Here is a 23,871-nt window from a genome sequence, read left to right on the forward strand (position 1 = left end):
TGTCGACTCATCTCCACGCTCTCAGCGCAGCTATCTCGTTAGCAACTTCAAAGAGGAACTTCAGCAGAAGAACCGCTCACGTGTTCTGTGTCAAAGCTCTCGAATTAAACGCCACTGTAGCGAAGAAAGCGACTCGGATATTCATTTTCGTTTGAACACACGCACTCGCATTTGAAATTGAATTGGGAAAGATATGGAATGGCACATGGTATGGCACAAAATAATAAGACATTTTAAATCAATAAATAGTATAATAAAACAATTTCAAAAGCGTTACTTTGAATAACTACATTGAAATGCTAAAAAATACAAAAACAAGAAAATATGCTGATCTTAAATAGTAATATAGGTCCGTACAAGATATTCAATATTTATTTTCTTTTTATAATAAATAACTTAGTACACGTTAGTACATAATTTTGTATTTATCTTCCTGGTAAGTATAACAGGCCATCGTCTGAAAGTTATTTTGCCTCTTAAATTGAAAATATTATGATCTTTTTCCGTAGTATCGTCTGAGTCTTTATACAATCTCCTTGTACTATAAATATTACAATTATGACTAGCGCTTAGCTGCAGTCACGCCCGATGATTACAGTCCACGATTGGATGTGCTCTCTAAACATAACATGTGACTCTTAACATAAAGATGGAATGATTGCATGATCTATCATGATGCATGATGCTAACACTGAAATATTTTTTCAAATCGGACCAGTAGTTTTTGAGATAAGCGCGTTCAAGCAAACAAGCAAACTCTTCAGCTTTATAACATTAGTATAGAAGTATAGATGGTTATCGTCTCTTCTCCAGCTGCACCTCGAAGTTGTGCACGTGTTTGAGCATGATGTCGAAGGTCACCCGCAGCGGCTCGCGCCGGCTGAGCCGGTAGCCGGCGGCCGGCCGCAGGCGGTAGTGGCGCAGCAGCTCGGCGAGCGACAGCTTCACTGAAGCCAGACCCAAGTTAAAACCTGCAGGTGGAAAAAAAAAAAGGTTCATTTAGGTTATATCACAGATCCATAAAATAGATTAAACACAAATTCATAAAATCTAGCTAGAACAGCCAGCTCAGAAAATTGAAATACCTTTTTGTGTGACAAATAAACAATTTATTTATTATTATTTATTACATAAATATTCAGCGTAACAAAAACTCTCGAGTTATAAATACGATGATCAAAATAGAAAATCGCTGATATCGTTGTATCAGCTAATCAGATTCTTGATCACATCAGCTTTCAAACAAACGAACCACGTCGTATTCGATGTGTTATGATGCAACCCACCAGTGCAGCTGCGCGGGCCGTGTCCGAAGGGCATGAAGGCGGCGAGCTGGTCCGGCGTGGCGCTCAGGAAGCGCTCCGGTCGGAACTGGTCGGCGTCGGCGCCCCAGCAGTGCGGGTTGCGGTGCAAGCCCCAGAAGTTCACCAGGAAGTAACAGCCTTCCTTCAGAGTTAAGCCGGAAGCTGCAATAATGATATTCTCAATAATAGGTATTAGATCATCATCAGCCTATTTCAATAATAATGACAGGACCAGCCTTCGTCCTTGGGTGATGGTGATAATATTTGACTTTGTAACGATCTTTGTAGCAAAATAGTAAGTAGAAAATCATTGGCTATACTTGGAGCAATACTTTAATGGCAATAATTACGTCGTATAAAGTGCAACAATCTAAGGCGTAGGTGCTTAAGCTTACGTGTCTGTAATTACACCGGTAACTCTGTACTAACTCTTTCTTATCAAGTTATATTGCTACAGAACTTCTTACTGTAGCGACTGAACCCAGAACCTCAAAACCCGAAGCTGCATAAGCTACGAGTAACTAGTGTACCTACTAATAAGACAGGGTGAATTTTTACAAAATTAAATGTTAAATGTTCACTATTTGCGAATGCCTTTTTCCTGATCTCGAAAAATCTTTGTTGGAATAACTCTTAAAAATGAACAAAGGTTTGACGGAAATACGATATGAAGTAACATCGCCAAAAATCCGACAAATAGCTTCCCCGCTCGCAGTGAAGTAGGTTACAGCGAGCGAGCGCGTGCCGACACTCACGCAAGTCGATATCTGCGGTGCAGCGGCGCACGGTGACGGGCGCGGGGGGGTACAGCCGCAGGGTCTCCTTGACGACGGCGTCCAAGTACTTCAGCTTCGACAAATTATCAAGAGTCCTCTCCGACTCTCCCAATACTTGTTGGATCCTGAAATAGCACCGCATCTAATTGTCTTACGTCATCAGTCAATAGCCGGGAAAGCTACAGATACCTAATATTACGATTGAATATTTTAATGGATGAAAATTCGATTGTTATGAGCATCTTACTGTTAATCGAAACTTTAGTTTGAAGACAAACGGATTGGCTACCAAACTTTTTGTCGGTCGATACTAATACCACAACAGCAGCAGCAGCTTTAAGCTTATCGACCGTCATGTTCGCTAATCCGAATTGACTTACCTATCAGTTTATCTGTGATATGCCTGTGAGAGGTACCTTTGTAAGTTAATGGAATAGTACTAATGCCTATCGAGATCAACACTAATCTCTTAATGTGTAACGTACTCCTAGTTAGTTAGAGACACATGATGTTTTTTTTTTGTTTTGGTTGGCGAGCAGCACGGAGGCCAAGCACGAGGCGGTGGCAGTGGTGTCGGTGGCCGCAGCAGCAGCGCCAGAGGCTCCTGCCGCAGCTCAGCGATACTAACTCATCGTACAGCCTGCGCTGCACGCGCGGGTGGTTGGCGAGCAGCACGGAGGCCAAGCACGAGGCTGTGGCAGTGGTGTCGGTGGCCGCAGCAGCAGCGCCAGGGGCTCCTGCCGCAGCTCAGCGATACTAACTCATCGTACAGCCTGCGCTGCACGCGCGGATGGTTGGCGAGCAGCACGGAGGCCAAGCACGAGGCGGTGGCAGTGGTGTCGGTGGCCGCCAGCAGCAGCACCAGGGTCTCCTCTCGCAGTTCAGTGTCGGAGTATCCGCCCTGTTCGCCGGAGAACTCTATCAGCAACTCCAAAAATGACTTAAATTTACCATCGCCGGGTTCTAAAACAAAAATTTCAATTTATATACCAAAACACCCGCTTACATAAGTTTCACTTTAAATATAGTTGTAATGTTATTTAATCCTATTTTAAATGAAAATAAAATATATATTTTTACCCGACTGCAAGAAGTATGTTTTTCGCGCGTATCTTGTATCTATGTATGTAATATTCTTTATTACCTCATATCTTCCAAACGGATTTACGTAATTAGGATATCGTTAGATTTGTCTTAATAACCCAAGTGTTCTTAGATAAGTGAAACTAAAAAAAAATAACAAGACGACTGTGAGACGCTATAGACTCGAGGTGAAAAAAAATTTTTTTTTTCTAATATTCCAATATGGGTATCAAATTCAAGAGCTTTTTGTGAGGATTCTAAAATGGTATATCATGGCCATGTTATATGATGTGATGTGATGTGAAGACTATAGGTGCTAACAGGTTTGTGAAGTGAAGTTATAAAATAGACTAAATTAAATGTATTAATTATAAAAATCAGCTAAGTGCGAGTCGGATTCGCCCACCGAGCGTTCCGTAGCATTTTTTTGAATATTTGCTTAACCTCGGTTGGACGTATAAATTATCGTACTTTGTAATAAACGTAATAAATAAATCCGAAATTAACCATCTATCGTAACTAAAAAGTGTGAAATAAATAAATTAATTAAACAAAAAAAGTATAAAAAAACTGTAAAGAAAAAAAAACAAGCTCAGTCCAGAAGTGTAGAAAGCAATTAGAAAACAGTCTCGGGTTTTTTTATTTGTTTAATTAATTTATTTATTAATGATTATATTTTACGGCTTTGTTCACATTTTCAATGTAAGTACTCGAGCTTAGAGTTTTCTAATAGTAATAGTATCTGCGCTAAGCCGCGGACAGACGGACAGACGGAAAAACGGACAGACGGACAGACGGACAGACACACGTACATGGCGAAGCTATAAGGGTTCCTTGTGGACTACGGTACCCTAAAAATGTAAATATATAAATCCAATAATACTTACGGTTGTCCCGTTCTAATTTGTTCTCCAGGCTTTTTTTGTATTGCTCCTTGTGTTTAGTTATTAACTAGAATTAAATAAATTTATTTATAATTAAAATTTCACAATATGTGACAATGGCAGGTGCATTTATAATTTTAAAATAAATTGAAATGCAATAAAATGAAAATACAATATAACTAGAGAAAACTCTATAGTAATCTGTTGTAGTTATAGTGTTAGAGATGGGCCGACGATGTCAAGCCGCCGGGTGCAGGCGCTCGAAACCGTGTCGTTCGGAAGTTCTTAAAACAGGCCTGTGTCCAGCAGTGGGCGCCCGTCGGCTGGTGATGATGAAACTCAATAAAGAAAGGACCTTGAACCTTTGGACACAGTCATGAGTCATGACATTAATACAATATTACGAGTATTACGAACAGCCAGGGCTGGCACACGCGCGCCGCCACGCTCGTGAAGTACTGCTGGAAGGCGCGCGCGAACGGCTGCTGCGGGTCGTTCACGTTCGTCTAGCATTAGTCACCTGCTCCACAAAGTCCCACATGAGCCGGCGGCGCCGCTCCTGGCGCGCGCCGGCGGGCAGCAGCTCGTACAGCGCGTCGCTGAACAGCCAGGGCTGGCACACGCGCGCCGCCACGCTCGTGAAGTACTGCTGGAAGGCGCGCGCGAACGGCTGCTGCGGGTCGTTCACGTTCGTCTAGCATTAGTCACCTGCTCCACAAAGTCCCACATGAGCCGGCGGCGCCGCTCCTGGCGCGCGCCGGCGGGCAGCAGCTCGTACAGCGCGTCGCTGAACAGCCAGGGCTGGCACACGCGCGCCGCCACGCTCGTGAAGTACTGCTGGAAGGCGCGCGCGAACGGCTGCTGCGGGTCGTTCACGTTCGTCTAGCATTAGTCACCTGCTCCACAAAGTCCCACATGAGCCGGCGGCGCCGCTCCTGGCGCGCGCCGGCGGGCAGCAGCTCGTACAGCGCGTCGCTGAACAGCCAGGGCTGGCACACGCGCGCCGCCACGCTCGTGAAGTACTGCTGGAAGGCGCGCGCGAACGGCTGCTGCGGGTCGTTCACGTTCGTCTAGCATTAGTCACCTGCTCCACAAAGTCCCACATGAGCCGGCGGCGCCGCTCCTGGCGCGCGCCGGCGGGCAGCAGCTCGTACAGCGCGTCGCTGAACAGCCAGGGCTGGCACACGCGCGCCGCCACGCTCGTGAAGTACTGCTGGAAGGCGCGCGCGAACGGCTGCTGCGGGTCGTTCACGTTCGTCTAGCATTAGTCACCTGCTCCACAAAGTCCCACATGAGCCGGCGGCGCCGCTCCTGGCGCGCGCCGGCGGGCAGCAGCTCGTACAGCGCGTCGCTGAACAGCCAGGGCTGGCACACGCGCGCCGCCACGCTCGTGAAGTACTGCTGGAAGGCGCGCGCGAACGGCTGCTGCGGGTCGTTCACGTTCGTCTAGCATTAGTCACCTGCTCCACAAAGTCCCACATGAGCCGGCGGCGCCGCTCCTGGCGCGCGCCGGCGGGCAGCAGCTCGTACAGCGCGTCGCTGAACAGCCAGGGCTGGCACACGCGCGCCGCCACGCTCGTGAAGTACTGCTGGAAGGCGCGCGCGAACGGCTGCTGCGGGTCGTTCACGTTCGTCTAGCATTAGTCACCTGCTCCACAAAGTCCCACATGAGCCGGCGGCGCCGCTCCTGGCGCGCGCCGGCGGGCAGCAGCTCGTACAGCGCGTCGCTGAACAACCAGGGCTGGCACACGCGCGCCGCCACGCTCGTGAAGTACTGCTGGAAGGCGCGCGCGAACGGCTGCTGCGGGTCGTTCACGTTCGTCTAGCATTAGTCACCTGCTCCACAAAGTCCCACATGAGCCGGCGGCGCCGCTCCTGGCGCGCGCCGGCGGGCAGCAGCTCGTACAGCGCGTCGCTGAACAGCCAGGGCTGGCACACGCGCGCCGCCACGCTCGTGAAGTACTGCTGGAAGGCGCGCGCGAACGGCTGCTGCGGGTCGTTCACGTTCGTCTAGCATTAGTCACCTGCTCCACAAAGTCCCACATGAGCCGGCGGCGCCGCTCCTGGCGCGCGCCGGCGGGCAGCAGCTCGTACAGCGCGTCGCTGAACAGCCAGGGCTGGCACACGCGCGCCGCCACGCTCGTGAAGTACTGCTGGAAGGCGCGCGCGAACGGCTGCTGCGGGTCGTTCACGTTCGTCTAGCATTAGTCACCTGCTCCACAAAGTCCCACATGAGCCGGCGGCGCCGCTCCTGGCGCGCGCCGGCGGGCAGCAGCTCGTACAGCGCGTCGCTGAACAGCCAGGGCTGGCACACGCGCGCCGCCACGCTCGTGAAGTACTGCTGGAAGGCGCGCGCGAACGGCTGCTGCGGGTCGTTCTGCGCGTTCACGTTCTCACCGAACGTCATGTCTGCGAAAAAAATAATAATATGCGTCCACAGCTATAAGCTTTTAAACATTACTTAGATACACACACACACATATGACACATTTTATATTTTTATCTGATTGCCAAGTCTAACTCCTTTAACGGGTAGGGTGAGGATAGAGTTAGTGATAGGGTAGGTGTAGCGTAGGGGTAGAGTAGAGCAGGGCAGGGTAGGGTAGGGTAGGGGTAGGGTAGGGATAGGGTAGGGGTAGGTTAGGGGTAGGAGTAGGGTAGTGTAGGGTAGGGATAGAGCAGAAATGCACATAAGTCAAAGCGAAGTTTGACCGGGTCCACTAGTAGAAATATATTTTAAATGCTTTTAATATTATATTTATGAGATCATAAATTGAAACACCTAAAGCCTATATTTACTCTATGACTGAGATACAAGAGTCCCACACACCGAAAGCCGAGTCCAGCGCGTAGGAGCTGAGGTAGCCCCACAAGGAGACGTCCCCGCCGCCCGCCGCCGCCGCCAGCCGCCCGATCATGGTCTTGTTGTTGCGCTCGAACACCTGCACGAACTCGTCGCAGTACCTGGAGTTGAACACCGGGACGAGGATCTTCCGGCGAACTCGCCATATTTCTTCTGCAAAAAAATTAAACGATTTAAAAATGGAACCCGTGTGAATGCTGAGATAATAACGTAAATGGTAATTAAACGATACAATGATTTAATGATTTTGATTACACTTAAAATGAAGCAATTTACACTTATACAATTCAATTAATTCTTTACTATATTTACATAATTGCAGTTCAACTGCAGGTAATTAGTTCCACTAACTCGCCGCCACGGGCTCCGAGATAGTTCCTGGAGAGATGGTACTCAGCATGCTCTGAAGCTCACCTTCCCCGAACACAGAGCCGTTGCCCAGCAGGTGGCGCATGGACAGCGTGACCGGCCACTTGTCGGTGAAGGCTCTCAGCACCGCGCTCGCCGCCACGGGCTCCGAGATAGTTCCTGGAGAGATGGTACTCAGCATGCTCTGAAGCTCACCTTCCCCGAACACAGAGCCGTTGCCCAGCAGGTGGCGCATGGACAGCGTGACCGGCCACTTGTCGGTGAAGGCTCTCAGCACCGCGCTCGCCGCCACGGGCTCCGAGATAGTTCCTGGAGAGATGGTACTCAGCATGCTCTGAAGCTCACCTTCCCCGAACACAGAGCCGTTGCCCAGCAGGTGGCGCATGGACAGCGTGACCGGCCACTTGTCGGTGAAAGCTCTCAGCACCGCGCTCGCCGCCACGGGCTCCGAGATAGCTGGAAAGAACTCACAAAGTCTTTGAAATGTTTCATCGTTGCCAGTTTTAAAAAGTTGAAAAACTAACAACTGCACTTAGCCAACTAATGCCCAGGAAAGGAGGACCAAGAGCTAGCAAAAGAAGAGTCCTAGCATCAGTTCACACTCGGTCATTCTGTATGGGGCCCCGATCTGGAGCCAAGCTCTTAAAATGGCTAAATACAGTGACATGTTTGGCAAAATACAGCGGCGCTTAGCTATCCAAATCTGTGGCGCGTACCGAACTATATCTAGAGAAGCTGTCCTGGTTATAGCGGGCATAATACCCTTAGATTTGCTAGCTATAGAACGTACTAGGCAATACGAAAGTGTCGACCAAATAACTGCAAAAGAACTAAGGCAAAGGACAATACTAGAATGGAGCAAAGGGTGGAGCGAAAAAGGAATAGGACAATGGACCCGAGACCTCATTCAAGATCTCCCTAAATGGCTGAACAGGAAGCATGGTGAAGTCGACAAGCTAATAACACAGGCACTGAGCGGGCATAGGGTTTTTAATACTTACCTCTATGCTATAGGTAAAGCAGTTAGCGAAGATTGTTGTTATTGCGGAGAAGAAAACACACCGAACCACGCCATTTTTGAATGTGTAGAGTTTAAAAACTTGAGAAGTAGAGTCCTCGGAACTAATGAACTCCTGTCAAAATATAACTTGGTGCCATATATGCTGGCGAGCGAAGAGGGGTGGAGAAAGGCCGCAGAAATTATCCATTGCATTATAGGCAGACGGGTACAGGACGAATGGGAGCGACAAAGAAGGATTGATGCCTAAAAAGACAACCCCTTCCCGAAGTAATGTTTACAACGGTACCGGGAAGGACGGTCTGCGAATGTGGGAGGTTTTAGTCCGTAGGGCGCCGATACCAACGGTGAAGTCGGACATCGTCATCCAGGATACCTGGATGTCATCCATGAGGATTTCCTCCTACAATAAAAAAAAAAAAAAATCCTTTCTTCTGTGTGAAGTTGAGCGAATTTCCTCCTTAAATATAAATCTAAATTAATTTTATAGAAGTAAGATTTGATTTTTTATTTGATTGTTAATAGTTATTGTAGGCTCCGGAACTGCGAAACCTTTATGCGAAATTTTAAAAATTCTTTCATCAATGTAAAGCTACATAATCAGCGACTGAAAAAGGCTATATTATACCACCGTATCCCCACAGGAATGGGAAGTACGCGGGTAATACTGTGGGAGGTTTTCTAGTAATTTATACATTGTTACATGGCTTGTACAAAATAATTGCTAGACTCACAGACACACAGGTAGTGCGCCAGCCAGAAGCTGGCGACGCCGTGCGGGTTGTCGTGCGCCTGCCGGGCCAGCTCGTCGAACATCTGCATGCGATCTGCAAACATTCCACCTGCACATTTGTATCTGGCCTCGTGGGCCCAGTGGCAGTGGCCTAGATCACGAGTTTTTGGGTCGGGCTTTGAAATATTCTTATAGGGCTTCTTTCTTCCCAAATATTCTCTATAAAGAATCCTAAATTGGAGAGTACGTTGAGCCGTCGGTTCCGATCATAATAATTAACATCTGAAAGTAGTAGTAAGTTGAACAATGAAATTATGTTAGAACATAGGTAGGTTTAGAGCGCAAGCAACCACCCATATACGACGTTATACCCACATACTATTGAGGACGAGTCTATTACAAGAGAAAAGATGCTCATTTTAAAACTACGAGGCCGATATTAGCAGTAGAGCCCTTTGCGACAGAGGTCAACCGGGGAATCCCTACCTCTACATATTCTTACTTCTGCCGCCAAGCAATAATGCTGTTGTTTGGTATAAAAATTGGCAGCGAAACTACAGATTCATCTCCTAGTTTGAAACGCGCAGGGCAGCGTTTTGTATGTCGTTTGTATGAAATATGGTTTTTCAGAAATCATGATGTTTTCAGGATAAAAAGTATGTTTTAATTCAGCGTATAATACAGTGTACATCTATTAATTATTTTCTGTATTTCAGGTAAATCCAATAGTTGCTGCGTAAAGTAGTAATTAGTGTGATTGTATAAATACTTTACACGTTAACATTCTCAATAGGATTACCTTCATTAGATCCTATAAACTTGTAAGCGTGTCCGACGAGCGGGATGTAGGGGAAGTTGACCGCCGTCTGCCGGTGCAGCGGCAGCAGGCGGCGCGGCCGGGCCAGCAGCAGCAGCAGCAGCAGCAGCAGCAGCAGCAGCGCGCCCGCCAGCAGCATCGCGACACTTGCACACTTGCACACTCGAGCAGTGCAGTGCAGTGCACACCACTTCACGCTACCGACAACTTTTTTGTTATAATTTTAACAGCTTTAATTTATCACAGTTTAAATAATTATTACACGCCTGCTTAACGTAGGACACGCTCTACCGGTTTTGTTGCCAAATACAGGTTTTATACTCAAAATAGAATATCTTAAGTTATAATTCTCAATTTATGTAACTTTTAGCTTATGTGGTACGAGTGGGTATATATTTTCGTGTGTGTGGTGGTACCATAACAAAACATTATTGCTTCAAAGAAATGATATGAAAATAAAAAAGGGAATGTCCATCCCCGGCCTAGGCCTACCCTAATCATACGGAAATTTACTTATATCTAAAAAAATCTAGATTATTCTTTAATAATGAAATTGTTACTTTATCGAGAAAAGTTTGCTACAACGTGTTACGACATTTTTGATTCATCTTTAATACGCGGGGATACACTACTCACATGCAGCCTGCGTTGTACGACATTTGTTGAATAATTTGGATTGGTTTGTTTGTTCTATACAGCTTCAAATGTTACTTCGCCGCTTTGGTACACCGGCGAACAGTTTTCTCTAGAAGAGTCATAAATAAAAATGTATTTTTCTTCAATAAACATACTTTTATTAAACCAAATATTCAACCAGATCCTTAGTAACCCCCGACGAAAAAAGGGGTGTTATAAGTCTGACGTGTATTGCTCCCAAACGTATGAAGCTATTTCAATTCAGTTTTTTTTTTTATTAAAAGGTGACTTACGGACGAGTGTTCTTAGACATGTTTGATGGAAATCGGTTGAGCCGTTTAAAAGTTGTGGGGGGTGGAATTGGATTGTCCGCAAATATACTCGAATACGGTCTCAAATCAAAGTGAATTGATTGAGAGTGTAATTAATAATTTCACGACATTCGGGGATTTTTTAAAATTTTCAATTTTATGTACTACTTCACATTATCATCTCCATATACTTTTGTACGGGGTATTATCTAAATTCCCTGGCTGATGTTGTATAGAGCGATGGGCTTGCACCTCTAACAGGTACCATCAAAAAGCATAATTATTATATTACACAGTTATTTTGATAACACGAAAGGCAACTAGATGTTACAAAATCGTTCGACTTTAAAAAGTAAAGGGCACTTTGCAAAGTGAATGCGAAACCAGAAGGTCAAGTTTTGCCAAATCAAGACGTCCAAGTAGCTGCGGTACTCAAGGGCGATTGTAGTTTTAAGGTCATGTCACAGAGTCCAAAGAACTATTTTGAGTAATAATTAAGAAGATTTAGTTTGTCTAGCGAATCAATCTGTAGATTACTACAGTAAGATATTTTCATTAAATGCTTTTGCCAACATCGTTATTTCACTATTCATTTTTAAAATGGTCAATAGAATGGATGTCGGAGGAAGAATACAAAGAAAAAGAAAGTATAGTTTAAATGACAGGTTATATTTATGTCAAGGTCGTTGTTCCAGCTGCACTTGGAAGCCGTGTACGTGCTTCAACATCACCTCGAAGCTGACTCGCAGCGGCTCCGCGGCGCTGCAGCGGGAGCCGGCGGCGGGCCGCAGGCGCCAGCGACGCGTCAGCTCCGCCACTGACAGCTTCAGCATTGCTAGCGCCAGGCGCGAGCCTGCAATAATACTTATTATTTTACTTTCGAAGGCTTTGTGGACTTTGGCGACCTCGCACCGAAAATCGCAGTGTTGATCGACCTCTTTTACGAAGATATCAAGCGGACTCAAAACCGTGTTGTTTAAAAGTCCTATCTAGACATTGGTCTGTCTTAAGGACTTCATCAGTGGATGCCCATCGACTGATAATGATGATGATGGTGAACTTTCGAGGGTACTTGCCTAGCAGCCAGTAGTATCAACGCACTACGCGCACTACGTACCCTAGAATCACGACTGTGGTAGATACTACAGCAGCAGCAGTTAGGGCAAGATTAAGGTACTCTCAAGCCCTTTATCCCATTTGCGCATCATAATATGCTATTAATTGACCCGACTGCCAAGATGGGTTATTTTACCAATACAGCTCCGCGGCCCGTGTCCGAAGGGCATGAAGGAGGCGAGTTGATCCGGCGTGGCGCTCAGGAAGCGCTCTGGCCGGAACTCGTCCGCGTCGGCGCCCCAGAGGCGCGGGTTGCGGTGCATGCTCCAGAACGAGAGCAGCACCTCACAACCTTCAGGCAGGGTTGCACCAGAGGCTGTGACATCAAATGACGGGAATACAATCAATTGAAAGATTCTGTCAAACGCTAATCGTTTCTACATAGATAAATATCGATGATCTTATCTCAGTCAATAAAGAATTGGAGATTTTCTAAAATGTCTCAAATTTACCATGAGGCTTAATAGAATGATAAACATTACTTTGTTTTGCAATAGATAACAAAACGTAGCATTCAGGAGGTTGTCAGCAAGGGTACACTCACGCAACTGTATCTCGCTGTGGCATTTCCGAATCGCGACGGGCACGGGAGGGTAGAGGCGCAGGGACTCTTTTATCACGGCGTCCAAATATTTTAATTTCGGTAAATCATCGATGCACACCGGTCTATCTGAATATTCCAAAACTTCTTGGATTCTGAAATATACATAATAGTTCAACCACCTCACTCATTAACATTTGCTTCGGATGGTATGAGTGGTAAAACATCCCGATGAGATTAAGAAGTTTAGTTCTTCTGTTTTCTTTGCACAGCCTTAGTACACGAGACAAAATTGTACTAAGGGAGAGTTATTTTCAGCTCCAATTTAACAAAATAAAATAAATTGACTTTTTTATAACATTTCGTATGTAGAGGTAAGAAGCAGTATCCAATAGGGTTGACATACTAACTCTTCATAGACCCTGTGCTGGTCGCGCGGGTGGTTGGCGAGCAGCACGGTAGTGAACCCCGCCGCGGTGGCGGTGGTGTCGGTGGCCGCCAGCAGCAGCACCAGGCTCTCCTCGCGCAGCTCCGTGGCCGAGTACCCGCCCCCGCCGCCCCCGCCGCCCTCGCCGCCAGACAGCTCTATCAGTAGCTCCAAAAATGATGTCGTTTTCATATTTGACATATTGGCTGAAACATATGCTACATTTACCTGATTGTGTATTATCATCACCATTAACGGAATACAGACGTCCGCTGTTGGACATAGGCCTCTTCCGTGGACTTCTAAACACCACAGCATCCAGCGCCTCCCGCAACCTGCTTGAGGCCCTCGGTCCATCGAGTAATACTGCGCTTTCCGATACGTATCGCGCAGAGAAACTCTAAGCTCGCTTCATCGCCTGCTGAGCCTTCATAAGAGGCCTATAGTTAGCGACCAAATTTCATATATGCTACTCAATGTCCTGTAATGACCACGCTAGGAATGCGGATTGGTTACAGCAGGATTGGTCGACTCGTCACTAAATTGCCCTTTAACATAAAATGAATTGCAGACCAAAACCACCAGTCGATGGATACCTTAATAAAACAAAATATACCTACTTACGATTATTCATCCCGGTTTGAAGAATTTTAGTGCGAATCGCTTCTTTCTTTTTCTGAATTAACTAAAATAAAAGATTAGAAAAAGTGTTAAATAAATAAATAGTTTGAAATACAAGAAGTATAAATTCTAATACTAGTATGATATAAGTATAGTATACATTAGTATTAGATGATGTAGTTAGTACTACATCTACTACTAGTTTAGACTTTCATTAGGTGGTGTTACTGCTCCAGAAGGGAGAATAAGCATTAATTAGGACATGGACGAAGAGTAAAGAATTAGTAGGGAGTAAAGAATGCGGCCCGGGCACATACGCAAGAGATAGTACCGGGCCCGCCCGCCCACTGATTCGGCCCGTATGACTGTCGAGTCGGGTGGGCCATGGGAAGTGGTGGATTCAAATCCTAAACTCACCCAAGCCGAGAATGTAACTCAGAACCTCTCTGTTGAAAACCTATCCACTGCGCCAGAGAGATCGCCAAACATTATATTTACAGTTTCAACACAACTCCATATGTGGTCTCTGTCGCGGCGCTGCCTGGCGTGCAGCCGCAGCAGCGGCTCCAGGTAGCTGCTGCACAGCCAGGGCTGGCAGATGAGCAGCGCTCGGACTTTGAAGTAGTCTTGCAACGCTTCGAGGAAGGTTTGCTTCTGAACATTTACACTTTCCCCAAAAGTCATCTCTGAAATCATTTTTGTCATAAATAAAATATTTGTAAACACTATTTAAATTGAATCACTAGTATCTCTAAGCATATATTTAAATGGCCCACTGCAGGGTCAGACCTCTCTCATCCTAGGATCAGAACCATGAAGTTCAACACGCTGCTCCGATTTGTTTTGCTCCGGTTGTGGGCTGATAATGTTTCTTCTGTCACGTACACTTTTAGATGTTACTGATGAACTGGACTGACGGTCAAGAGTGTGCTCCAAAGCACAGGGGGGGGGGGGGGGTGGTACTACCATCTTTCCAAACCTGAGCCGAATTTTTTACTAAAAGTTTCTTGGAAGAAAGTAAAGCAGCTTAAGTAAAGAAATAGCCCATCCCAGAATCTCTTTATCCAAAGCCACATAATTAAGTTAACTGCTAGACCAAACGGATTTTTTCGTTATGTACATAACAATAAGACAAAACTTTGCAATTTTATTTGAAAATACCTTTTAAACATAGTTATAATTATTAGATGCACAATACCGAGTGCAGAGTCGAGCGAGTAGCAGCTGAAGTATCGCCACATGGACAAGTCTCCGGTTCCCGCGACACGCGCGATCTGGTCCATCAATATTTGACTTTTTCGTTCGAACATTTGCACCATCATGTTATAATATTTAGCAGCGAACATTGGCTTGAGAATTTTTCGCCGGATTCGCCATATTTCTTCTGAAATTAGTATAGCATGACACATGATACATTTACAGCACTCCACAGAGTGACGATTAATACTAAATAAGATTCATATTATAAAAAAAATTCAATCGACGAAAGCAAAAAATATCAAATCAAATCAAATCAAAAATCATTTATTTCAAGTAGGCTCAGTTTACAAGCACTTTTGACACGTCAGTTGACTATTTGTAAAGATTCTACCACCGGTTCAGAAGGCAGGTTCTGCTGAGAAGATACCGGCAAGAAACTCAACAGTTGCTCTTTTGAAAAAGTCATACAGTATTATAATTTACAATTGATAACAATTACAATTTCTTATAGTTTTATTTCCTGTGTGAAGGTGGAAGCTGATCCAATGACCTCCAAGCGCTTTTATCTTTAAGGAACTCATCAATGTTGTAGTAACCTCGACTAAGTAAATGTTTTTTAACACATTGCTTAAAGCTATGCATTGGCAGGTCCATCACAGTCTTGGGGATCTTGTTATAGAAGAGTACACCCAAACCTACAAAAGATTTTTTTACTCTTTGGAGACGATATGCAGAAATAACTAACTTATGCCCGTGTCTAGTAAGACGTGGGTTTAAATCTCCTTTTCGTTTGTACAAATTAATATTTTGTCTTACATAGACTATACTGTTATATATATATTGACAGGCTACTGTTAGTATACCTATTTCTTTAAACTTTTGACGAAGGGACTCGCGTGATTTTAATTGATATATTGCTCGAATTGCTCTTTTTTGAAGTACAAATATAGATTGTATATCGGCAGCCTTGCCCCACAATAAAATACCGTAAGACATTACGCTGTGAAAGTACGCAAAATAAACTAGCCTAGCTGTATCAATATCAGTGAACTGTCTTATTTTTCTCACTGCAAATGCCGCTGAGCTGAGTTTACCAGACAGTTTTTCAATATGAGCACCCCACTGAAGTTTACAATCCAAGGTCACTCCCAGGAAAACTGTGGAACTCTCCATTTCCAGTGTTTCACCATCGATCATTATAGACTTTTCTAATTTTATTACATTTGGCAATGAAAACTCAATACATTTAGTTTTCTTGGCATTTAAAAGTAGATTATTTGCAGTGAACCAATGCGACACATGCGACATGGCACGGTTTACGTCGTCAGAGTTATCTTTATTTCTGTCCGTCTTAAAAATTAAGGATGTGTCATCAGCAAACAGTACAATCTCACATATGCCGCTGACATGGAATGGTAAATCGTTTATGTACACTAAGAATAGAAAAGGACCCAGAATTGAACCCTGTGGGACGCCCATTTTGGTAGTGGAACCGTGCGACTTTATATCATTTATGCATACCTTTTGTGTTCTATCACTGAGATAAGAGGCAATGAGATCAAGCGCAATACTTTTGATGCCATAGTGGCTTAACTTGAGTAAAAGAGTGTTATGGTCAACACAATCGAACGCCTTGGACAGATCACAGAACACACCAATAGCATTCTTAGAACTTTCCCATGCTTCATAAATATGTTTTAAAAGTTTAGCCCCTGCATCAGTTGTATTGCGACCTTTTGTAAAACCATACTGTTCAGGATGAAACAAGTTATTTAAATTAAAATGACATAAAAGTTGATTTAATATGATTTTTTCAAAGACCTTGCTAAGTGTTGGCAATATTGTAATCGGTCTATAATTATTAGGATCTGATTTGTCTCCTGATTTAAAAAGTGGTATCAATTTGCCATGCTTCATTAGGTTCGGAAAAATACCTAAGTCCACACATTCATTAAAAATAATGGCTAAGTGGGGAGCAATGACATCAATTATATTAGATATTACTTTCATTGACATGCCCCACAGATCTCCAGTTCTTTTTAATTTTAACAAATTGAAAGATTTTTTAATGTCAGATACAGTTATATGGTGAAATTCAAAAAGATCGTTGCACTCTTTAACATTGCCTCTTAATAGTCTCTGGGCTTCCGTAGCAGACGAATCCAGTGAATCTGTTAACAAGATAGGAACATTCTGGAAAAAATCTTCAAAGGCATTAACAACCTCGTTATCAGTGTTTATCTTTTTGTCATTGACAATTAATTCAAAACTTGTATCACGCGGTTTGATTTTTCCTGATTCTCTATTAATTATATTCCAGGTGGTTTGTATCTTGTTCTCAGACTCACTTATTTTCTGTTTGATGTGTAACGATTTCGCAAGAATACAAACACGTTTGAAAATTTTTGAGTAACTTTTTACATAATCTAAATAAGTTCGCGTTTGAGTATATTGTTTTTCTTCGTACAACTCGTACAATTTATCTCTACTTTTATAGATACCTACAGTAGCCCATTCGCTAAACTTTAATTTTTGGCTAGCATTAATGCGTTTGAAGTTAAAAATTTTACTAAACTCTCTGTCTATTGTCTTGAAAAGTGTACCAAAGAGCAAGTCTGGATGACTATTTTCAAATGCAAGACTTGGAATTTTAGAAATAATAGTGTTTTTGAATCGCTCTAATTTACCTTCAGTTATTGGCCTATACTTTACCCATTGATTGTTATTGGTTTTATTATTTAAAATAGTAATTGTTTGACCACTATGATCAGAGCTTAATTTATTAATTATCTTCTTTCTCTCAAGCACACAATTATAAAATATATTATCTAGACAGGTACCTGAAGTTGCGGTTATCCTAGTAGGTTCGTTAAAAGCATGTGTCAAATCAAAACATTTGAATAAGTTAAGAAATCTAACAGACTTTGAGTTTTCTGTTAGAATATCAACATTAAAATCGCCGCAAATCAGTATTTGTTTGGAAGATGTGCACAATCGCCTCATTACATCTTCCATTACCTCTTCAAATTGATCAAAGTCAGCCGGAGGGGTCTAAAATAACATCTAAAATAAATAGCATCTTACCTATGTGTTATCTTCTGATCAGTTTGAAGGCGGTGCCAAACCAGTGTTTTAATGTTTTTATTCAAGCCGTTTAAACACGACACTGGATTACCACCGCTTTGAAAGTGATCAGAAGATAGCACTTAGGTAAGATGTTATTTTTTGCTTTTTAGTTTAGATTAGGAATTTTTAAGTTGGAAGTCGGTTGAATTTTTTTTATTAAAATTTTTATTTTTTCATCTTTAGTGTTAGCATATCTACTGAGTGTGAACAAAAATTAATAAGTAATTAGCTGAAATGTTATTTTCTTATGATATGAGTACCTAGGTCCTACAATCCCATTTTGGGATACTACCTTAACTCATATATAATATTTCACTCCCCCTTTATCCACACTGAATATCCAAAAAAAAAACGTGAAAGGTATCATAACCAATGAGGAGTTATTTTAACGGCCCTTCGTCTTCATCACCAGATCACCACCTTATGCAGTCACAACCCATATGGGTGGAAAGTTCTCATCAATATAAAATAAATCAAGTCGAAACACAAGGTACCTACTGTGAACCGTCGAAAAATTGCCTTGACTGACCTTCGTCTTCCTCACCTGACCCCTAATATAGCCACAACTTATCTATGTGGAAAGTTCTCATCAATACAAAATTATCAAGTCCAAACACAAGGTAGCTACTGTGAACCGTCGAGGAGTTCCCTTAACTGTCTTCCGTCTTCATCACCAGACCCTAATACAGTCACAACTTATCTAGGTGGAAAGTTTTCGCTAATACAAATTTATCAATTTGATATTAATGTTGAGGAAAATGCAAAAAAAAATAATGTTTGTTACCTCATAACTTCGTCATTTATATACCAATTTTAAAAATTTATTTTTGTTTAAAAGATCGGGCGAAGAAAAACGGTTCTGTAATTTTATGTTAAAATCAAAATAACTAAAATAAGTGAACGATATTGCCTATACTGTGACGTTTACGGTCATTAAGGTAAGACACACTAACATTATACCTAATGATATAATTTTTAGGCTTATTTGTTTCGTTAAATATTTATTTCTAAAAAGTGAAAAATAACATCGTACCAAGATCCTTTAGATTGATCGGTTTGAAAACGGTGCCAAAAACCAAAATGAACGTTAATTTATGTTTAATTAGATAAATAGAAAGGACATTGGGTTTATTTTTCACTTTTTTCTGTTAAAAATATTTTTTTTAAGCTCACCGTTTGCAAAGACAGAGCCATTACCGAGAAGATGTCGCGCGTACCGGGCGATCTGCCCCTTGTCTATACACGACTTCAACACTACACTCGCAGTCACTGGATCCGATACAACTGAAATTGATAATTAACAGCTTTCAGTTAAATAGTTTATGAAGGAATCACTACGACGACATAGTCCTGTGCTCACCGACAATGAACGTATTCAATATCCATAAACTGACCATATTGTACTTGTTATCGTAAGTTTCCCGACCGAACCTGTCGAAAGCTTTCATTCGATCTGTGAACAAAATAGATATCCAAGAAGTAAGGCATAAAAAGATCCATAATATACACGAGGTGTTTTCAGGGGCTGAGTCGCAAGGCGAGGGCGGAAAAAATAGAAACCGAGTTATAATGGATTTTACCACGCGTACTACACTCTACTTTTCACTGAGATTGCGAATAAAATAATCTTTGTTGCTTTAATATAATCAATACACATAAATAAAATTTGAGTGTCTGTCTGTGGTTTTAAAACAGCTGTGGAACTTTTTCCAGTGCTTCTAGTTATTTACATGATACCAAAACACAAACAATCTTTTTTATGTTTGTCCGGGCTAACTTTTGGAAGGGCTGAACTACATTAGTGTAAAAAAAATTAATTAAAAAAATGCAACTGAACCACAGCTCATCAATACAAATTAATCATGCCCAAACACAGGTATTTGCTGTAAATCGTTGAGGAGTTCCCGCGTCTGTATTTTGGCTCCACCATCAGATCGATTCCAAACCTTCATTCAATTGTAGTGCTTAGAAATACTCAATAAAAAAATTACGAACACACTACTTATCCATATAACTTTTGAAATTTTCCCTCAATTTCGCCAGGTTCCCATCATCAGATCCTGACATTATGAATATGGAACCACATGCGAAGCATATACCTACCTTTTAAAACAAAAAAAATAAATTTTCAAATCGGTTCAGGCGTCTTCGAGTAATCGATGTACATACATATAAAAACAGACTAGTCAACCTGAGAACCTCCTCCTTTTTGAAGTCGGTTAATATATATGCTTGAAAATAATATAAATGCATAAGGCATTAAATAATGATTCTGTCTTACTGACTTTTACTCAAAATAACGTCAAGGTCAGTAACTGGGCCTACAGAACGTTGTTCTCGCCCGAGGCAGCCATGAGCAGAAGCGACGACCGACACGGAAGAACTAAACAACTCACGGTGAGGGAGCGGAACCCGGGAGGTCGCGGATTCGATGGCTGTGCGGGTCTAATTTACTGTCGTACCCCCTGCTGTCTAATTGTAAATCTACGTAGAGAACGACTCAAACTTCCAATCTTATCAGTATAATTTATCGTAAACTCCTGTATGTTCTCCAACATAACCTTTCAAATAAAGGGGTGAGATCCTCACCTGTTGGACTATTAATAATAATTATCTTTCACTCTTCGCTTAGGTACTTAGAGGAAAATCACTCTTGAAAATTTTGTTTAGTTTATTTATTTTGCTATCATCCGCGAATTAACATCTCCAGCCGGGCTAGCATGGGCAAGGGATAAAATTTTTATCCACCCATTATATCCACTGACTAAGGATATAAATCCACCCGTCATAGCATGGCCACAAGGGAAAGACAAATTAATCCCCGATTGACATTACGCGTGGAGATCTTTTCCTCGACTATGGCATATGGAGTGGATAAAATTTTAATAAAAAAAATTCAACCGACTTCCAACTCAAAAAATAACTTTAACTAAAAAGCAAAAAATAAAATCCTACCTATGTGCTACCTTCTGATCAGTTGGAAGGCGGTGCCAAGCCAGTGATGTTTTAATTAAATACGTTTAAACTACAAAAATTCTGTGGTTATTCCAGAAACAGCTTTAATTAAAACAAGACACTGGCTTGGCACCGCCTTCAAACTGATCAGAAGGTAGCACATAGGTAGGATTTTATTTTTTGCTTTTTAGTTAAAGTTATTTTTTGAGTTGGAAGTCGGTTGAATTTTTTTTATTAAAATTTTTATTTTTTTATTTTTAGTGTTAGCATACCCACTGCGTGTGTACAGTCACAACCTATCTAAGTGGAAAGTTCTTATCAATACAAAATTATCAAGTCCAAACACAAGGTAGCTACTGTGAACCGTCGAGGAGTTCTCTTCACTGTCCCTCGTCTTCATCACCAGACCCTTAATACAGTCACAACCCATCTAGGTGGAAAGTTCTCATCAATACAAATAAAGCAAGCCCAAACAAAAGGTACCTGCTGTAAATCGTTGACGAGTTCCATCGTCTGTGTTTCGGCTCCATCATCAGGCCAACTCCAGACCTTCATAAAATTGTAGTGGTTTAAAATACGTTATGGAAACACTAACAAACGCACTAGCCGTCCCTACGATTTTCGAAAGTTCCCCTCGATTTCTCCAGGATGCCATCATCAGATTCTGACATGAAAAAAATGGGACCACCCTGGAATAGGACCCTTTAAAACAAAAAAAGAATTTTCAAAATCGGTCCACAAATGACGGAATTATCGCTGGACATACATAAAAAAAAAAAAAAAAAAAAAAAAAAACATACATACAGCCGAACGTAGAACCTCCTCCTTTTTGGAAGTCGGTTAAAAATGATATACTTTGGGACTTTTGACATTTAAACGCGATAAATTTATCCCTGTGAAGTTGATGTGGGGATAAAACTTTACTTAAAAAAACAATTATGTCTCGCATGTTTTGGTCTTTAACAATTGCATCGCAATATGGGGTGGGGTAGGGGTAGGGTAGGGGTAGGGTAGGGGTAGGGTAGGGGTAGGGTAGGGGTAGGGTAGGGGTAGGGTAGGGGTAGGGTAGGGGTAGGGTAGGGGTAGGGTAGGGGTAGGGTAGGGGTAGGGTAGGGGTAGGGTAGGGGTAGGGTAGGGGTGGGGTAGGGGTTGTGTAGGGGTGGGGTAGGGGTGGGGTAGGGTAGAGGTAGGGTAGGGGTGGGGAAGGGGTGGGGTAGGGAAGGGGTGGGGTAGGGGTGGGGTAGGGGTGGGGTAGGGTAGGGGTAGGGTAGGGGTAGGGTAGGGTGGGGTAGGGGTGGGGTAGGAGTGGGGTAGGGGTTGTGCAGGGGTGGGGTAGGGGTGGGGTAGGGGTCGGGTAGGGTAGGGGTAGGGTAGAGGTAGGGTAGGGGTGGGGTAGGGGTGGGGTAGGGGTGGGGTAGGGGTGGGGTAGTGGTGGGGTAGGGTAGGGGTAGGGTAGGGCAGAGGTAGGGCAGGGGTAGGGCAGGGGTAGGGCAGGGGTAGGGCAGGGGTAGGGTAGGGCAGGGGTAGGGCAGGGGTAGGGTAGGGGTAGGGTAGGGGTAGGGTAGGGGTAGGGTAGGGGTAGGGTAGGGGTAGGGCAGGGGTAGGGTAGGGGTAGAGGTAAAGAAGGGTAGAGTAGGGATAGAGAATAAGTGCACTTATGTCACAACGAAGCTTGACCGGGTCCGCTAGTATGATAGATACTATAGATACCTACTACAAACCACCGCAAAAAACAATCACCAAACAAAACAATGCCAACAGAAAACAGATAAATAATATGCACAAAAAAACCAAATATTATCAAATTTACGTTTATTTCGGACTATTAATATACCTAATGCCAATTTATAAGATATATACAAATGGGTTGACAAGTCTTTCCCTCCGTTTATCCACCGGGGATATTATATCCACCGGCGTGCCCATGCGCGGTGAGTGGATAAAACGAGTGTGGGGGATAAACGTTTTATCCTCTCCCCGTGGATAAATTTTTCCCTTGCTCGTGCTAGCCCTGCTGAGGATGCTCCGGTTTCGGGGTGAAACGTACGTAGAGAGCATTTTGTCGGACCTGGGTGATGTTGTCGCATGGGTTCGTCGTCTTTTCGCGGAGTAACGCCTGCTTCTATCCAATATTTGTTTAGTTTATTATAGGGAACACAACGGTATATACTCGTAGGTATAACGCGCGATAGAAAGTCAACCACTTCAAAGAGAACGGCTGACAATATAGCGACAAGAATCGTTACACGAACCATTTGAGGCCACTTTTGTCTACAATAACTCTATATAACATAAAGGAAAGGATGGAACATGGAACAGAAAGAAGGAACAAGGAAAGGTTGGAAACGATATAAATTATTAATAAAAATACTTTTATGCAAAAAAATAGCCAAGCCAAATCTTAAGCTAGAATGTATTCTTATTTCTATAATCTATAGAATTTGGCACCCATTGAAATGTTGAATTTGTTTCCCATTTTCACATATATGTTTTGGTAGGCTCAAGTTTACCTTCATTAGTTCCAAAATACTTGTAAACATGTCCAATGAACGGCACGTAGGGGGAGCTCACTCCTATCACTCGATGTAGATCCAAGAACTTCTTAGGCCTCCGTTTAGTCACTAAAATCAAAAATATCAGTATCGCGAACAAAATATATTGAATCATCGCGCTGCGAGCGAGATTCACACGAATGTCCCAAAATATTGGAACCTACGAATTTAATGAAACAACCTAACCTACAAGTAGCCCTTCTCTCCTTTTTATTCAAGCCTTTCATTGAAGGTTAAATATAATGATATTTTGTTGGGTATGTCTTGTTTAAACTGGCTAGTTTTATTATTGCGAATGTTTTTATAATATAGGTCCGGGTTAGTGCGAGACGTCGGACTGGTGCACGGAGGTTTCGTACAAATGAATTTGTAATCAAGTAAAATTATATGTTTAGGAAAAAACGAGCGAAAGTTATCCCAAAATATTTTAAGTAAAAACATGACTTACTTGTACTATCTTCTGCTAATCTGCTACCATCCGAAGCCACGATGGTTCAAAGTACATAATTGGTTACTGTGCGAGTGCTTTTACCTTTGGT

At 42.9% G+C, this 23,871-nt stretch overlaps 4 protein-coding genes across 4 annotated transcripts; 1 reads left to right on the top strand and 3 right to left on the bottom strand.

Moving 5' to 3' along the window:
* Positions 1–231: 231 nt before the first annotated feature.
* On the bottom strand, positions 232–4,701 carry LOC128198553 (putative cytochrome P450 CYP13A3). Its single transcript, XM_052884615.1, has 6 exons — positions 4,568–4,701; positions 4,051–4,114; positions 2,842–3,043; positions 2,060–2,205; positions 1,287–1,466; positions 232–971 (listed from the first exon to the last, which is right to left on the bottom strand). The coding sequence occupies exons 1-6, from the start codon at positions 4,586–4,588 to the stop codon at positions 796–798; spliced, it is 789 nt and encodes a 262-aa protein (XP_052740575.1). The 5' UTR covers positions 4,589–4,701; the 3' UTR covers positions 232–795.
* LOC128198552 (uncharacterized) lies at positions 4,587–6,013 on the top strand. Its single transcript, XM_052884614.1, has 7 exons — positions 4,587–4,703; positions 4,769–4,891; positions 4,957–5,079; positions 5,145–5,267; positions 5,333–5,455; positions 5,521–5,643; positions 5,709–6,013. Exons 1-7 carry the CDS (start codon positions 4,587–4,589, stop codon positions 5,871–5,873), a joined length of 897 nt encoding a protein of 298 aa, XP_052740574.1. The 3' UTR covers positions 5,874–6,013.
* A 51-nt stretch (positions 6,014–6,064) lies between these two features.
* LOC128198551 (cytochrome P450 4d1-like) lies at positions 6,065–11,289 on the bottom strand. The gene is made up of 6 exons (XM_052884613.1): positions 10,484–11,289; positions 9,830–10,044; positions 9,032–9,124; positions 7,325–7,585; positions 6,878–7,063; positions 6,065–6,456 (listed from the first exon to the last, which is right to left on the bottom strand). The coding sequence occupies exons 1-6, from the start codon at positions 10,504–10,506 to the stop codon at positions 6,236–6,238; spliced, it is 999 nt and encodes a 332-aa protein (XP_052740573.1). The 5' UTR covers positions 10,507–11,289; the 3' UTR covers positions 6,065–6,235.
* Positions 11,290–11,444: 155 nt separating this feature from the next.
* LOC112051905 (cytochrome P450 4d8) lies at positions 11,445–23,516 on the bottom strand. Its single transcript, XM_052884612.1, has 10 exons — positions 23,291–23,516; positions 19,186–19,278; positions 18,999–19,109; positions 14,698–14,883; positions 13,998–14,185; positions 13,503–13,563; positions 12,862–13,084; positions 12,455–12,606; positions 12,047–12,226; positions 11,445–11,647 (listed from the first exon to the last, which is right to left on the bottom strand). The coding sequence occupies exons 1-10, from the start codon at positions 23,445–23,447 to the stop codon at positions 11,472–11,474; spliced, it is 1,527 nt and encodes a 508-aa protein (XP_052740572.1). The 5' UTR covers positions 23,448–23,516; the 3' UTR covers positions 11,445–11,471.
* Between the last annotated feature and the right edge of the window lie 355 nt (positions 23,517–23,871).

This window comes from Bicyclus anynana, chromosome 12, assembly GCF_947172395.1.
Source record: "Bicyclus anynana chromosome 12, ilBicAnyn1.1, whole genome shotgun sequence".
NCBI classification, from domain to species: Eukaryota; Metazoa; Arthropoda; class Insecta; order Lepidoptera; family Nymphalidae; genus Bicyclus; species Bicyclus anynana.

What these genes read in the sequence shown, in the direction of transcription:
- LOC128198551 (XM_052884613.1), bottom strand. Translation starts at nt 10,506, where the DNA reads ATGTCGTACAACGCAGGCTGCAT. An exon ending in TCGTACAACGCAGGCTGCAT is followed by an intron (nt 10,045 to 10,483) that starts GTGAGTAGTGTA and finishes AGTTGTCGGTAG; the next exon opens with CGTGAAGTGGTGTGCACTGC. An exon ending in CGGCTCTGTGTTCGGGGAAG is followed by an intron (nt 7,064 to 7,324) that starts GTGAGCTTCAGA and finishes ATTTTTTTGCAG; the next exon opens with AAGAAATATGGCGAGTTCGC.
- LOC128198552 (XM_052884614.1), top strand. Translation starts at nt 4,587, where the DNA reads ATGAGCCGGCGGCGCCGCTCCTGGCGCGCGCCGGCGGGCAGCAGCTCG. An exon ending in TCGTGAAGTACTGCTGGAAG is followed by an intron (nt 5,268 to 5,332) that starts GCGCGCGCGAAC and finishes TGCTCCACAAAG; the next exon opens with TCCCACATGAGCCGGCGGCG. An exon ending in TCGTGAAGTACTGCTGGAAG is followed by an intron (nt 5,456 to 5,520) that starts GCGCGCGCGAAC and finishes TGCTCCACAAAG; the next exon opens with TCCCACATGAGCCGGCGGCG.
- LOC112051905 (XM_052884612.1), bottom strand. Translation starts at nt 23,447, where the DNA reads ATGATTCAATATATTTTGTTCGCGATACTGATATTTTTGATTTTAGTG. An exon ending in ATTGAATACGTTCATTGTCG is followed by an intron (nt 19,110 to 19,185) that starts GTGAGCACAGGA and finishes TATCAATTTCAG; the next exon opens with TTGTATCGGATCCAGTGACT. An exon ending in TGGCTCTGTCTTTGCAAACG is followed by an intron (nt 14,884 to 18,998) that starts GTGAGCTTAAAA and finishes TACTAATTTCAG; the next exon opens with AAGAAATATGGCGAATCCGG.
- LOC128198553 (XM_052884615.1), bottom strand. Translation starts at nt 4,588, where the DNA reads ATGTGGGACTTTGTGGAGCAG. An exon ending in TGTGGGACTTTGTGGAGCAG is followed by an intron (nt 4,115 to 4,567) that starts GTGACTAATGCT and finishes ATTTAATTCTAG; the next exon opens with TTAATAACTAAACACAAGGA. An exon ending in CGGCCCGCGCAGCTGCACTG is followed by an intron (nt 972 to 1,286) that starts GTGGGTTGCATC and finishes TTCCACCTGCAG; the next exon opens with GTTTTAACTTGGGTCTGGCT.